Source organism: Moschus berezovskii, chromosome 6 (genome assembly GCF_049115385.1).
Source record: "Moschus berezovskii isolate FMDL1 chromosome 6, NW_MosBer_1.0, whole genome shotgun sequence".
Classification (NCBI taxonomy): Eukaryota; Metazoa; Chordata; class Mammalia; order Artiodactyla; family Moschidae; genus Moschus; species Moschus berezovskii.
In genome coordinates, this window is record NC_142465.1 from 43,671,207 (window position 1) to 43,688,440 (window position 17,234).

Here is a 17,234-nt window from a genome sequence, read left to right on the forward strand (position 1 = left end):
CGGAAAGGGTGATCTTTTATAACCACTATATTCGAGTCAGGATTCAGTCTGACACTGAAATACACTTACTCAATGTAATTTATAGATAGGATGTAGTTACTGAGTCTGAAAAATATCAGATCAATAACCTAAAAGACAAATGGTGATATAACCAACTTCACTCAAACTACTGACAGAAGGATAGAATGGTGACAATGTAAAGTCCTCTCTGCATTGCAGTGGGGGATAAAAAGGACATAAAAAGAAGTACCGAGAGTACTTTTCTTCCACCATTACCTCTCCTTTACTTTCATGACATCTCCCTCTGTAAAGATATAAAACAATTCCTTAGAAGCTATCAGTTTTGGTTTTGGCCAGACAGATGTGTCTGTCATGCTAAACTTGGAAAGAATTCATCTACTATACATGGAACCGCATTGTGCTACCTAAGGTATTTTATCTGATAAAGGCACTCTAAAAAGATATGAGTTGATAGCAAGATATGCTAATATTTCTCTCATTAGAGATTCTTTTAAGATACCTTAATATGCCAATTAAGTATTTTTAGATGACAACCTAAAGCAGGGATGCACACAGAATTAAATATCATGTAAAGTCAATCATTTTTCATTTATGAATTAATTTTAAATAACTGGCAAGTGGAAGGAGAGAGTAATTATTCAATTTTGTGTTTCTTTTAAAAAATAAGTTGTTTAGCTGCCTTTATGTGGAGCAATATTAAGGAGTCTTTGCTTATTATTGTTTTGATAAGGTTGGCAAATTGGGAATGATGACTGGATTATATTTTGTATGCCTGGTTTTACAAATAACGATGGCACTGATCTAATGTGGAATAGCAGACAATGAACCTAAGGTTCAGTCCAAGGCTTTTGCTCTGTGTTCTGACCTGACTCTCTGGCCTTGCAACCAGCAGCAGGATTCTCCTGCACTCATCGCTAGACAGCTGGGCCACCGCCGCCTCGCGATCCTGGATGTCTTCCCCATTTATCTAGAAAACAAATGAAAGTGGCGCATTAGTTTCCATTTCCACAATGCTGCACACAATAAATGGCAAATATCAGCTCATTTATGGTAAATGTATGGACAATGAAGCTCACACAATGGGCTCGTCTTCAGCCCCTCGGTGGTAAGTGCCTTCACTCAATTACGCGCTTACTGTAAGAGCCATATCGATCCCTGAAGGATGGCGGACATCAGAGGAAGCAGTTATGTTCATAAATGTCCAACCTGCGCCCTGGCAACATACATCTAGCAACACAATTAACCAGCCCCTGACAGGTGACGTTCATCTTTCTCCGCTCAGAGTAATGGAAGTGTCACTCTGAGATAATGGTGCTGGGGAAAGCACCCAGCAACACCACACTGAAATCCGTCATCCTGCGCGCTCGCTGCGAGCCAATTAGAGAGCCGCCGTGTTATCTCTCACCGGGTGATGCTCCCGGGCCGCTGCTGCTTGCATTTTCATTTAATCATCTCATATTTGCATGTGGGTCTGACTCAGTTGCCCCAAATCACTCTCTGGATATCTTTTGATGCTTAACTAATCAAACGAGAACAAGCTTATCCGTAACATCCTTGACTACTCCCAACTCCTTTCTCAGATTTATCTGCTTCTCTAAAACAACAAAACTAAAAAAATAAGGTTCAACTCTTAAGTATACTTAAATTTAAAAACTTAAATGTTTTCTTTAATAGGAATGCTTAATGAAAGAAAGCAAGCTTAAGTAAATTTTTTATTAAAAACAATAGATTCTAGTAGTGTTTGAAATGTACCATTTTTTTTTCTAAGTGCTACAGAGAAAATAAGGTTCCTAAAATTGTCATCTTAAATGACATTTTCATGTTCAAAAGTATTTAGCTCTTATTGCTGTATTTTTTCTTTTACATTTATAAATTTATTTTACTTTATTAATCATCCCATTTCATAGAGACAAAGAGATTTTTGACCCATAACACATAATCAAAGAAAGTAGACAGAAATTTCAGTTAAAGAGGTCAAGCAATTCCATCTAAAATAAGTATTAATTATGTCAATAAATTAAACAAAATGTGGCTGCACTGACCACTATTTTCAATAATTAATCTAACATCTTTCATTGAGAATTTCTTCTTAAAAGCATGAAGTAGACTCCTGAGGTTTTCTTCTTGTGGGTCTCTGGGATTCTGGCTGACTCATGAAGACAGACATAATGCACTACAATCAATGCTCCTTACAGACTCATATTTAGTATGAAGGAAGCAGACAATAATAGTCAAAGGAGGGAAAAATCACATGACCACATGCGTATTTTCTTACTGAAATCAAATGAATAGCTCCTCAGTTTTTCACTTGTGTGTGTGGACAGGAAATTCAGCTTTTGTAACTTTCAAATCTATTTTCTTTTCTTTTCTTTTTGCAATTTTCAAATAAAATTTATCAAATAAAAAAAAAGCAAAACTTTGATTCCAAATTGGGGACTAATGACCCAGAAGGATATGTTGTAGTTTACTTTTTAATTTGTTTTTGTAAATATATATCTGAAAAGCTATTTCTGTACTGGGTCCAACGCCTTTTTTCCTTTAGATAAACATAAATTGGCCCTGGAGGATTACTCCCCCCACCTGTGTGTAGTTTAAAAATAATAATATGAAAAGTTTTCTTTCTTTGAGCTTTGAGGGCTTGCACCCCTTTCATAGTAATTCTTGTAGTGTGTCTGTGATGCGTCTGTGTGTCTATCTTCTTCTGCATCTAGTCTTTCTCCTTCCCTCCTCTGTAGGCACACTGATCCTAAGAAGAATGAGTTGGATGATCTCATACAATTTATGTTAAACTTTTATGAAAAATTTGAAATGCAGTTCTCACTTTTTCTCACTTTCAAATTCTTCATGTAAATTTTACTTACCATTAATCTAAACACTCTTCATTCATGTTAATGTTACTATTATGTTTTTCTCTATTAAAATGCAGATAATAGTGCCTCTCTCAGAGGACCGTTACAGGATTAAATGGGTTAATATATGGGAAAGGTTTAAATAAGTGACTTGTATACAAGGTTGGTATATATTACCCTTAATGGTATTGTTGCTGTTATTACTATGATTATTTATATTTAATCCCTCAGAAAGATTCTTTTCTTCTAAACAAAGCAAATATATTAAAATTCTTGCATAATAATGTAATCCACAATAGTAAACATAGTTCTAGCTTAAGAGATATCTATCTCATATGTATTTAGAAGGTCATCAAGAAACACTATGGCTGAGTTTGATTTCCTTTATAGTTGATATTCTTCTATCTCCTCTGTGAACTCATAATGACCAGAGCTATGATCTCCAGTCTGGGCATTATGTCCTTATTTTGGGAGGATAGATCATATCTTGTAGAAACAGTTTACATCCAGAATCATAGGTGGAGTGAAATAAATTTGCCACAGAGAACTGGCATTAACATGCAATTTTTATTTCTTTTTTAAAATAAAGGTCACCTGAGCCACCTGGTTAGTAGACCATTGTACTTAGAACATTAGTTTGATACTCAGATTGATACTGAGACAAAGAATGTAGCCATATGTTCCATCAAAGATTCTTCTCATGGAATGAAAAGACTTGAGGAATGGAAACAGAGCTTTCCACCTTCATTTGCTTTGTTTCCTAAATGATGGCTCATAGCTGAAGGATTGCTTGTGGGAAAACAGCTTCCTATGCCTGGAAACACCATGCAGACAGAAAGAGTGAAGCAAACAAAGGGAGGACATAGATGAGGAATGGAGTCATCACTATTTAATGGAAGACTTCCATTTCAAGACAAGAGAGGGGAAAAAAGAGGAAGAAGGTAATATGTAACTCTGTTATAAATTTAAAAAAAGCCAGCTAGATAATACATCTATCTCATTTTCTGTGCATGGGCATATGTAAACATTAGTTTCAAAATGGATATTATCTTGGCTTAGAAGAGAGTTGCGGCAATTACAAAGAGAAATCAGCCAAAATCCCACTTTAGGCCTAACCTCCTGTACATGCATGTGACTGTGTGTGTGTGTGTGGCTTCTCAGGTGGCACTGGTAGTAAAGAACCTCCCTACCAGTGCAGGAGACATAAGAGATGAGTGTTCAATCCCTGGGTCAGGAAGATCCCCTGGAGGAACCCACTCCAGTATTCTTGCCTGGAGAACCCCATGGACAAAGGAGCCTGACAGGCTATAGTCTATAAGGCAGCAAAGAGTCGGACATGACTGAAGCAACTTAGTATGTGAATGTGTGTAAAAACTTAGAAGTCTAGAAGTGTCTTCAAATAGCTTCTGTTTTGTTTAAATATGACAATTTTTAGGTTTTTCATGTCAGTGTACTGTGGGCAGTTAGGCAACTAAAGTTCTTGGCATTCAACCAACTATAGGTGGTAGAATTTCTTATTTGAAAACCCAAAAATCTAAGCAAAAGAGGAAAGATTTATGCCAAATATATTGATATTTCACTGCGAAAAAGAAGGCAAAGGAAGCATAGAGATACAGAGGTGAAACAAATAGAAATAGAAGGAAAACAGTTCTCCAAAAAAAGCAAGTAAGAGTAGGAAGAAATGCTAAGGACCAGTTTAGGGCAGAGAAAGAAAGAACTGATTAGAGGTCTTACTGTTCCACTGTTTTGTTGAGCTTTTGCAGGGTTTTGTCAGGGAATAATCCTTAGAAACATGACTGACTTTTCTGGCCAAGATTAAAATAATATCTACTTACATGGAATACTATATGCTTACTATGCCAAAGAGAATGTGAAAATAGAGCACTCTTTCCTTTAGATAGTCAATCATGTATGTGTCTTTAATTTTTCTCTCTGGCTCAGCACTACAATTTTGTTAAAGGACTTACCTATATTAATTTCTGGGAACACATCTGATACAATCAGTTTGTAGCAATAGCACAGCAAATAGACTGTCAAGCGCTTGCAGAGAAAAAAACTCATGAGAGGTAGAATGTGTTCTCATGAAGGTGGGTCAGAATTTCTCTTCTGTATGATCCCTACCTTCTACCAATATTGTGTGAATACCCGTGTGTGTGTGTGGTGCTGCTGAGGAAGGTCCTCTAACATGTCCACGGAGCCCTACAGTTAGAAAATTTTAGCTACACAATGAGGGCGGAGCCATAGAGGTACTATACCTAGGTCATTGTGAACAGGAAATTAAAATCACAATTGCTTTAACAAGATTCATTCAGATCAAAGCCAGCCAGGAAAGCTAAAGGATGAGAAGATAGCCTCGCTTTCTCCTACTCTCATCTCCCTGGGAAAGGAGTCATTAATTGTTCATTACAATGTATCCCATAATCTCCTTACCAGCCACACAGGAGCTATTTGTCTATGAGTACAATTTTGTCATGGTTTTCTTTAATATAATTTTACCATCACTCTTAAGACTCTTTTTATTTTCTATGTCACTTGTTTCACTGAGCCTGTGATATAATGCTGAACTGACAATTCCATATGAGATCAATAATTGTAATAATGTGACTCTGGGTATGGGAAACAGCAACAAGAGGAAATATTTTCCTGGACCAGGAGGCTAGTAAGACAGTGGTCCAGAGACTTTTGCTACTTGCAAGGCCTGCTCCAATTTTAGCACACTGAGTGGCCCATCACTTCCCTAGACCTGGGAATGAGCCTTCCCAGCACCGCGGGAAGGGACCCTGCTGACTGGAAATTGGTCCTTGCCAGCTGCCTCTACAAAGATTACATCATGACCATTGCAAGCTGCTGACCTTCAACACCCCCTGAAAGAAGTTCAGGGTGAAAATCAGGAATGAGGCACTCTGTGCTCTGGAAAAAAAAACAAAAAAACTGGCAGAACAAGCCTTCAGATAGTTAGATCTTTTCAGAAAAAGGTTTTATGAGTTCCTATTCTTGCATCTTCTCATACCTAGAAAAACTCTGACGTCATTAATGGTGAAATCTGCTTTGGCTATTAAAAAAAAATTTTTTTTTTTTACAATTAAAAGTCAAAATAGAGTAGCTATGGTTAAGACATCCTGGGAAATAACTATTTCCCAGATAGCCTGAAAAATATTATGGGTGTGATTTCAGATTGGATGCTATGACCTAACGTAGAACTTAATGCTCCTGTAATGCATTTTTGCTTCTGTACTTTGCTTGCTGCTCGTAAAACCAAAGTTACTCCATTTTAAGATAAGGTTGTTTTTAAGTAAAGATTCCTAAAATTGTTTTTGAAAAAATAAAAAAAGAAACAAATAAATAAAATGAATAACCAACAAGGATCTACCTTATAGCACATGGAACTCTGCTCAATGTTATGTGGCAGGCTGGACTGGAGGGGAGTTTAGGGGAAAATGGATACATGTATATGTAAGTCCGAGTTCCTTTGCAGTTCACCTGAAACTATCACATTGTTTGTTAATTGGCTATACCCCAGTACAAAAAAGGTTTTTGAAAATGTGATGTATATGTATATTACCATATGTGAAACAGATTGCCAGTCCAAGTTCGATGCATGAGACAGGGTGCTCAGGGCTGGTGCACTGGGATGACCCTGAGGGATGGGATGGGGAGGGAGGTGGGAGGGGGGTTCAGGATGGCGAACACATGTACACCCATGGCTGATTCATGTCAATGTATGGCAAAAACCACTACAATATTGTAAAGTAATTAGCCTCCAATTAAAATTAATTAATTAATTTTAAAAAATGTGATGTATATAAACATGGAATATATATGTATATGTATATAAAATATATGTGTGTATATAGTATGTATTGTATACATAAATATATATGTATATTAAAAAAACACTCTGTTTTCTGTGTGTGCAGATAGAATTGAATTCTAGGCTTTTTAAGTGACAGGTATTTATTCATTAGATGTGACATATTTGTCACTGAATATAAACTAATCAGGCAAACCACAGCACTTTATCAATCCTGCTGCTGTTTCAATGAACAAGCTCCATTACAGAAAGCCTTATTATCCAGAAAAATTTTTATCTGATAACTTTAACTGCCCACAATATAGCCAAAAATAAGGAAGTGTCAGAACATGTGGTACGCAACTACGGAAACACACGTACTCTACATCTGTTGAACTCTACCTGCAGAACTAGCAGATGCCATTTTACTAACTGTATCTGTGTATTGTGTATCTAACTGTATTTTACTAACTGTATCTGGGGTGTGGTGAGCTAGAAACTAGGAAGGGAGTCCGTGAGGCTGCAGTATTGAATATGGGGTGTGGTGAGTAGAAGGTGAGAGGAAAGAGTGACAGCTGGTAACAGCTGGTAACAGCATGAGGAAAATGACCAAACACAGAAAAAGTAGCCAACGAGGATCATTTAATATCAGAGCACACAATCTTCCAGACCTTTCAGTCACTGAGCATTTTACTCCATTATAGCATTGGGTGGTGACTGCTGGGTATGATGTGACCCTCAGCATCAAAGGAAGGTTACATTCTTTTCAGTTTACTTAATTGAAGATATTAGCAAAGTAAACAACACATTTAAAATGATTCATAAGTCAAATACTAATGAAACATTTTTGAAGCTTCATTATCCGGATGACACACTAAAATAATATGCTTTTTATTTACGAGGATACATAGTTAAAGCTTTACTCCTCCATCTATTCTGTCACTCTCTCTACTGAATATCTGGGTTTCATCCCCTTATTTATTTATATGTGTGAAAGAGATGTTGAAAATAGAGTAGCAGACAAGACTAAATCTTAACTTCTTGATTCACTTTTCCTGCCCCTGAATTATCCAGTGACAGACATATCCCATTCTGTTTAATCACAAAGGAGTTCACTAAAGTTGAAATTATATATTCTTGAAATTTCCTGAGAACTAGTGGGACCATGAATAATCTCCAGTTCTTTCCTAGTTGGAGCTTTAGTAGAGGGTCCCTGATGTAAAGCAGTTCTGTGGACTCTCACTTGAGAAGGGAAAGAGTATGGAGAAGTGGTGTGATTTGGTGAGTGTCCCCCTGAAGAAAGGAAAGGAAACAGCAGAAGACTGAGTAGGACAGCCCTCTGGTGCGGCACAACTTTCTCACAACAGTGCCACATTGTACTGTCATCATCTGTGCCTTCCTAATTACACAGGGAGTGCCCCAAAGGCTGCCATGGCAGCTTGTTTATTTTAAAGCCCTGGTTCCAGGTAGAGTGTTGAATTCAAATTATGGAATCAAAAGAAATATTTTTCAGGGGTTCATATCTAAGAAGGAGAAATGGGAATGATAGATACAAGAACTAAAAGTTTTACAGAATATATCAACAGGTTGTAACTTCTTCAATGTGTCATTTGAGTCCTCCTTCCTGTTTTACAGGTGTAATCTGCTTCCCTGGTCATTCAGACGGTAAAGAATCTACCTGCAATGCAGGAGACCAGGGTTCTATCCCTGGGTCAGGAAGATCTCCTGGAGAAAGAGATGGTTACCTACTCCAGTCCCTAGAGGAAGAAATGGCAACTCACTCCAGTATTCTTGCCTGAAAAATTCCATGGACAGAGGAGCCTGACAGGCTGCAGTCCATAGAGTAGCAAAGAGTCAGACACAACTGAGAAACCGAATTGAATAGGAAGCTACTCCAGTATTCTTGCCTGGAGAATTCTATGGATAGTTGCCTAGTGGGCTACTGTCCATGGGGTTGCAGTATCGAACATGATGGAGCAACTAACACTTTCATTTTTTTTTTTTTCTGAAGCAAAATTCAAAGGGCTCTGTTCTTATTTTTTGGGTTAAATTAGATACAAGAGCTGGGGTGCTGTGTGTCTTCCTGCAGCCACTCTTTATGGGAAAGGACTCAGAAGTGACAAAGAGGGTCAAAGAAGATTTATGATAGAAACTTTGGCTTTCAAGGTTTTTCCTGATTTGGCTTGGAACTCTTTCCAGTCTACACACCTCCCATAAGGTGCTTACCATCTCTGTTGTTAAACTGAAATTCAGACCATCTCTGTGTTTTCACATGTCCGTCCTCCACCTGTCCTCAGCAACTCATTTGTAAATAATTAAGACTTCATATTTCTAAACTTTCATCATAATGGAATACTGGGATCACTGTTTACCTAATTTACTGTGGAAAAGGCAGCAATAAATGCTGCTGATGCCAGTAACAACAGCAGCTCATGCTTATTACACACCATACACTTGTTTCTGGCCATGTACTTATTACTCACTAAGCACATCACATGCTTAATCACATCTAACCTTTGCCACAATATATTTTACTGTTTTCATTCTTTAAGATGAGGAAACAGCCTTACAATGAGATTAAAGCTTCCAAGTAAGTGATAGAGCTGGAAGCTAAAGTTGAGGTATCTGAGTCCAGAGATTATGTCTTACTAAAATTATTAGCTAATAATCCTTAATAAATGGCACTATCAATTATTTTTTAAAAAAAGGTTTGAATGATAGCTTTCAGTTTTATAGTTGTTACTGTTCAGAAACAAAGGGAAATTCTTTTCTCTAATATTTTTCAAGGTGTGAAATAAAATGAAAGCTGTTGGACAGATAGAAGGAAACTAGAGAAAAAAACTGCACCACATACTTGCAAAATACGATCCCCTTCTCGAATTCGGCCATCTTTGGCAGCAATGCTGTTTGGATCTACCTGTAAGGGAGAGGACACAGTGTCAACTGGATATGCAATACTGTCCCCAGAAGCTTAAATTTTAAAAAAAAATATGGTTCATGTTTTTGTATTGAGTTCTAGAGGGCATGCCAAATTTTTCTCTGTCAACTCATTCTAAAAATGTTAATGAGCTATTTTAGAATTAATCATAATAAAATTAAGGAGAATGAAGTCCAATTTGATCTGTAGACCACTTTTCTCTCCCTCCCTCTCTTTCTTTATTTCTTCCTTTTGTCCTTTCCCCCTTTTTTATTTTATTTTTTTTACATCTGTTCACTCATTTCTGTATCCCAACTGTCAGACGTTGTTTTCAGCTGACATGATCCTCAGATGATGTTAATACCAGAATTCTCTGGACCCAGGAAATGTACTTTCTGCTAGGGTGATTTTTAAATCCTGCCTTAGCTGTCTGAGAAAACCTGATAGCTATATTCTTTAATCCATACTTATTAAAGGGATTTCTGTGTTATGATCACATTAATTTATATAATCTATGTAGCTCAAAAAGTGAAAAAAAAAATCCTACCCATGCAGATTATTACTTGACACTACTTTACATGTAGGGCGAAGTATATTAACTGTCATTTATTTTAGAATAAATAGATATTTAAAGCTCTTTTAAAAGCTTATCCACACTTTAATTGGCCAAACTTGAGTGATGACTTACTGTTCACTGGAGGTAATTTCATCTAGCACACATTTCACATGATGGCTTCCAACCATTTACTGGAGCTTATTCCAGCAAAGCCTTTTTTTTTCCTTTAAGTAAAATATTTCAAGTGTAGCATAAGGTTGATCCATCCTATCCAGATGTTAGATATTACTTTCTAATTAGGTTGCGCCACCCAATAAATGAGTTTTAAGTGATCAGTCAAGAACAAAAGACACTATAATTACATGTTTGATGTATAGGGAAACATTTTTTTCAAGTACATATGTTTTGTTCCTGTGGCTTTTCTTACTATTCCTGAAACGCAAAGTTCCAAAGCTGACATGTATAAATAGTAAACAGAGACTTACCTGAAGGAAATGATGGATAACTAATTAATTGTATCCTACTTAGAAGCCATTCACAATCTAAAACTTTGTCCTCAGAACTATAATCAAGCTAATATTAAAATTCTGTATTTATACTTCCATACTTATTACAAAAGATAATTCTGCACATGTTGTCTTATACTTCCTCACCATAATCAGAGGGGTTTTCATAGTCGTTTATTTAAAAGAGGTATATAGGCAAGTCAAATATTCTCTGGAGATTTTTTCATGGTAAGAACCAGTCAGTAGATATTTTGGTAAAGTGATAAAGATTAACATTTATATTTATAGAGTTTCATAATTTTCTAAGTGCATTATCTTTTCCTAGTCTAAAAACCTCTATAAAAGCCATATTAAAATCATTGTTGTACTACATTTCTAGTTAAAGAAGCTGAAGTTTAGTAAGTTATGTAATGTTTTCAAGGTCATGGCCAAGAAAATTTGAAATAGCACAGGAGAGCAATTAGTATTTAGTTTGTTTAACCTCTGGGTTCATGCACAAACATATAACATGCATGATTTCACACACATATGTGTGTATACATATACATATACAGGAATTAGATAACACATATACATATATACACAGATGTGCTTTCATGTACATATGTAATTTAAAATCATATGTACATACATAATACCTTACTACTTCTCATAAAATGATTCTTTTTGGAGTTTCAAAAATCACCTATAATAATAAACTTTGTTTTACTTTTTTTCAAAATAATTAACACTGAAGGTATTTCACATTTAAGTACCTCACTTTTTAAATTGAAGTATAGTTGATTTTATTCTTTTTCATATTCTTTTCCATTGTAACTTATAGGATATTGAATATAGTTCCCTGAGTCAATACCTCACTTTTTGAAAGTGATTATGTGGTTGAATAAAACAAACAAATGGATGCACTTCTTGGATATGATACTCAAATTTATCTATCTTCAGCAGAGTAAAATATTAGATTTTTAGTAAATATTTAGATTTTAGATTTAAAATATTAGATGTGAATATTAGATTTAAAACAATTAGTTAATGCGATTGCTAACAAGTCAGATAAAACCCACAGCAGGAATGGAAGGACAAATGCTTGCTGATCAAAAACTTTGCCTGACTTCCTGCATACTTATGGGACTTTATTCAAATTTAGACAATGTTATCATTTTTGCACTCTTTCTTACTGGGATTCTGCATGAAAGCATCCACATTAAATAAGCTGATAATAATTACATTACCTGGGCAACATAATTTACTTCTTTAATTGAAAATGACAAGTACTGGAACATGGCCAGTTATTCACATTCAAGCCTCCCAAGGATTTTCTCATTGTGAGTCATTTCACTCCATTGCTCGCCGTCTGCCTCCCCTAATCTCTCTTCCATGGCATTTCTTACCTCGCTGACATAAATGCCGGTGTCTTCTTCATCATCCGTTCGGTAACAGACTGTCAGACCCAGCTTCTCTTGACTGCTAACACGACACAACTCGACCTCCTGGGAGGAAAACACAGAGACCGACATTTATCTCAGAGAGAAATCCCACAGCAGGATGCAGAACTCACTGATATTCTCTGGGTCATCCTGGGATGTTTTCATAACGATTACCTGATATTTGAATTAACGTATGTTACAAAAATCCTCAAAATTCACTCCCAACATATATATCTGTATGATCAGGACAACATTTTAAATTTTCATTATCATTATTTTTTTGCATTAAATCATAAAACTTAAAAAACTCACAAATGATGTTCAAATAAAATATGTATAAATCAATAATGTGGAATTAAGAAAATTCTTGAGAATGTCAATGTAGGTAGCAAAATGTTTATAAAACTATTCAGAGTTCCTGTGTTTCTATTTTAATAAAACAAAATAAAATAAAAAAGATGAACTGGACTCTGCATCAGTTCTTCTTTTGAGTTCTATTCATGATGATAATCAGAGTTTTGTGTAGCTAGGCCAAGGTTTTCTATTATCTTGTTGCAACTCTCTCAGCCTTGGAAAAAATGGGTTCATCCAGGCTGCAGCGAGAGACATCAACAGTCATATGGGCAGAGGCAATGATTCCAAATGCAGCAGTAAATGAACAAGGAATCACATTTACTGAAACACATGGCTAAGGGGCTTGAAATGTCAGTCCTTAGGTAATGTATATTGAATCTATTTCCTGATTTATGTTCAGTAAAATAATAATAAATTTCAGTGTATTTCATTTTTATATAATGAAATAGACTTGTACTGCTCTCAGAAGCAGATGACTTTAGAATAAATTGCATAATTCCAAACAGTAAAACACCAATTGGCGCTCTTATCATGGAGAACGTGTTCCTATCGGATGGCGCATATAAGGCCCTTTAGAAAATAATCAGATGAAGAAGATAAGAATAAATTTAAACTAGAAATGACCAAATCTATACCAAATTTCTAAAACTCAGGTTTTGTGGGAGTTATGAATTTGTCTGTCTTTCTTAATATTCTTTTTCACTAGGGCCTAGAACAGGGACAGTCTCAGTGTGGGAACTCAGTCCATGCTGGTTGAAGGATAATGACTTTTATTTCAAAACATGTCTGAGTGTTTGTCGTTTTTTGTAAACCAATAATCAACCTTTCCTCTTTAACTGGAGATAGACTTTGTGTGCATGTATTGAGTGTGTGTGTGCTTATGTGAATGAAAGGAATAAAGTTTAATGTAGTATCCATTATCTCAAGTAGTTACCAGGACTAAATAAATACTCACTCAATTTCAAACTAGAGGATATTTCCAGTACATGCTGCTACATTTGAAGAAGTATCTTCCATTTTAACTTTGCATTTCAGAGAAGGACTTTTCATTGGAAAATAACCATTTATTTTAACGACATACTACAAACCATAAGTTTCTACTTGCCATAGGTAAATCCTTAACAAGGATAGACTGTCATAAGCTCCAGTGACCAACAATTTCACAGCTAACAGCAAATAAAAGAAAATTTAAGTCTTGCATCTTGAGACATGTACTGCAAATTGGTGAAGTACATGAAACCATGACCAATGCTGACTTTCCAGCTGGTGGGCAAAGATACTCTAAATCATACTACAGGGCTTAAAAAAGGCATGGCATGAACAACAACAACAAAACTCTTTTCACCTAGAGGAAAGATAGCAAACAGTGACATGTTTTATCACCAGAAGTAAAAAGTATACACTTACGAAGGGCATTTTCAAAACTGGCAACAATTAATTCTCCAGAGGGAAAGAATACTTGACTAAAACTATAACATTGTGAAGGAATTACAACAACAAAAGAGCTCCAATTACAGCAATGAAGTATACACAGTTAAGGAGTAAAGAAGTTTGTGATTCCTAAGAGGCCTACAAGGAAATCTAAGCATCCCATAAAGAACTTATGGGATGAGAGTAGAAACTTAAAATTAAAGCAAGCAGGGAGCTGAAATCCATTGACTTTCTTTGTCCTTCCAATAGCACAAGAGAAACACCCCACAATGTGGGAAGTCATCTCTAGAGGGAAGTGTTCCTTTTCTCAGTGTTTTCTCTGCACTCTCAATGGTGTACTATTGTTTTCGGTGTTTGTTTAAAAGATGTATATCTAAATATACATAAATGGAACCTATCTATTAAAGCAAAAAGGGCAAAATCACCCATACAATATCAATATTGCAAGCCATTTAATAAGAATTGCAAGGAAATGGAGATCTGAGAAACTGAGGTCATATTGAACCTAAGCAAAATTGTGAAGCAGGTCTCGAAGTTACCCACAGCACCTTTGTTTTCAATAGCATCTCCTCCCCTGCCCTTTTAAGATACTGGACACCCTGCTTCTATTTCTTTAGCTTCCTGGAGTTCCTAAGGTCTGCCTACCTAGGAAGCCATTGGTATTCAGGTTTGTCATCCTAATTACCTCCTATCAAAATCTGGCCCTTGGTATCATCTTCCATTATCTCACAAGTAGCTCTTGAACGATAAAGAAAATTGATAAATATTTCCTACTGCTGCTGCTGCTAAGTCGCTTCAGTCGTGTCTGACTCTGTGCGACCCCATAGATGGCAGCCCACCAGGCTCCTCTGTCCCTGGGATTCTCCAGGCAAGAACACTGGAGTGGGTTGCCATTTCCTTGTCCAATGCATGAAAGTGAAAAGTGAAAGTGAAGTCGCTCAGTTGTGTCTGACCCTTAGCGACCCCATGGACTGCAGCCCACCAGGCTCTTCCGCCCATGGGATTTTCCAGGCAAGAGTACTGGAGTGGGTTGCCATTGCCGTCTCCAAAACATTTCCTAAGGGGATCATTATTAATAATTTTTTTAAATGTTGTCCCATCCAGTGTTTGGTTTACACCAATAAAGACTGAGCATACAATTCTTATTACAAGCCTTAATTCAAAGGACTGAAATTATGGAAGTAAGATTCCAGGGTCTGAAGAAGACTCAAGTGAGATTTCCTGCAGCCCACAAACCACCTAACACCAGCTTCAAGAGTGGATTTGCAATTCTTTCTTTGGTTGGGAATGTTTCAGGTATTACATATTTCATATTGGTACACAGAAGCATACACTTCAGAATCAAAGTTTCTTTAATTCTATGACCAAATAATTTATAAGCCGCTACCTGTAGACCATTTTGTTTGTATGAGGCAAAGGTGGCATTGTAAAGGCTGCTTATCTGAAAGGAATCTTCTAGCCCAAGTTTCATTTAGTATTCTCCTCACAGTGCACACAAGCCTCTGACTTCTGAAGAAACAACCTCCTGGTAATAGAGAATGTTTTCCCTAACAACTTTCATACCTTTCCCTCTGTCACGAGGCAGGTGTTTGATGGAAAACATAAAAGTGAAATGCTATCTCTGTACATTTTCTCTGCGAAGACAATTCTTGGGCATCTACAAATCAAAGCCAAGCCCGCTTGGATGGCACTGCTAACCATCCATAAGGCATTTGTGACTAGAGTGGAAGAATCACTTCATACACCTGGTGAAACCACATTAATTTTGGCTTAAATGTGCTTTAAGATCTTACATTCTGGGAATATGTATAATCCCTTAAAAAATCATGCCATATTATCTAATCCTATGAGAAATTGATTATGGAGGTTGAGGGTGGAGTAAGAGATTAAAGTTAGTAGAGTTTACTGTGAGACATCCTTTGAATCATAGAAAGAATGGGGTTTTTACATAAATTGGTTGCACTACAATGCTGTGAAAATTTTATATTTTTATGATTCAGTCTCAGGTGAAACAAGGAAGTTAAAAAAAATAAACACACTTTTGCTTTTTAGGTGGAATTCTCTTGGAAAATCTGAGGCTTGAGGCTGCCTGCAATGTCCTTTTACTGGAGTATAATTGCTTTACAATCTTGTGTTAGTTTCTGCTGTACAACAATGTGAATTTAAACAAATTGTTTCTATACTCTAGAGAGCTTGAAGTCCATGGCATGAATGAGAAAATTCAGAGGCAATCAGTACTACGGGGCTTCCTCTGAGGCTCGGCGGTAAAAGAATCCACCTAAAATGTGGGAGCTGCACGAGACATGGGTTCGATCCCTGGGTCGGGAAGATCTCCTGGAGGAGGGCACAGCTACCCTCTCTAGTATTCTTGCCTGAGGAATCCCCTGGACAGAGGCGCCTGGCAGGTTGCAGTCCATAGGCTCACCGAGTCGGACATGACTGAAGCAACTTAGCACAGCACGGCAATCAAATACTACACAAGTCAGAATGAAAACCAGGGCTAGACGGATGGCCACCGATACCAATTGACAATCCAGAGATGGGGTCTAGTGTGTTCATATTTTTCTTTTAATTTTATTTCCTTTTTATTTATAAAACAACATGTGCTATGTTGTGCTTAGTTGCTCAGTCATGTCCAACTCTTTCTGACCACATGGACTGTAGCCCGCATGACTCCTCTGTCCATGGGGCATTCTCCAGGCAAGAATACTGGAGTGGGTTGCCATGCCCTCCTCCAGGTGATCTTGCCAACCCAGGGATAGAATCCATGTCTCCCGCAATGCAGGCAGATTCTTTACTATCTGAACTACCAGGGAAGCCCAAGAATACTGGAGTGGTAGCCTATCCCTTCTTCAGGGGGAACATCCTGACCAACAAATTGAACCGGAGCCTTCTACATTGCAGGCAGATTTTTTACCAGCTGAGTCACCTGGCAAGCCCCATAAGACAACATATCCACTATTTTATCAGTTCAGTTCAGTCGCTCAGTCGTGTCCGACTCTCCGCGACCCCATGAATCACAGCACGCCAGGCCTCCCTGTCCATCACCAACTCCCGGAGTTCACTCAAACTCATGTCCACAGAGTCGGTGATGCCATCCAGCCATCTCATTCTCTGTCGTCCCCTTCTCCTCCCGCCCCCAATCCCTCCCAGCATCAGAATCTTTTCCAGTGAGTCAACTCGTCGCATGAGGTGGCCAAAGTATTGGAGTTTCAGCTTTAGCATCAGTCCTTCCAATGAACATCCAGGATCGATTTCCTTTAGAATGGACTGGTTGGATCTCCTTGCAGTCCAAGGGACTCTCAAGAGTCTTCTCCAACACGGCAGTTCAAAAGCATCAATTCTTTGGCGATCAGCTTTCTTCACAGTCCAACTCTCACATTAAT

At 37.2% G+C, this 17,234-nt stretch overlaps 1 protein-coding gene across 2 annotated transcripts in view; it reads right to left on the reverse strand.

Annotated features, from left to right (window-relative positions):
* PDZRN4 (PDZ domain containing ring finger 4) overlaps positions 1-17,234 on the reverse strand; it is a 401,748-nt gene that overhangs the window by 12,187 nt on the left and 372,327 nt on the right. For both annotated transcript variants that reach the window (XM_055394719.2, XM_088836970.1), the window contains 3 exons: positions 12,028-12,126; positions 9,515-9,577; positions 887-988 (listed from right to left, as the gene is read on the reverse strand). In XM_055394719.2, coding sequence (XP_055250694.2) covers positions 887-988; positions 9,515-9,577; positions 12,028-12,126 — 264 coding nt within the window. The remainder of the gene's footprint in view (positions 1-886; positions 989-9,514; positions 9,578-12,027; positions 12,127-17,234) is intronic.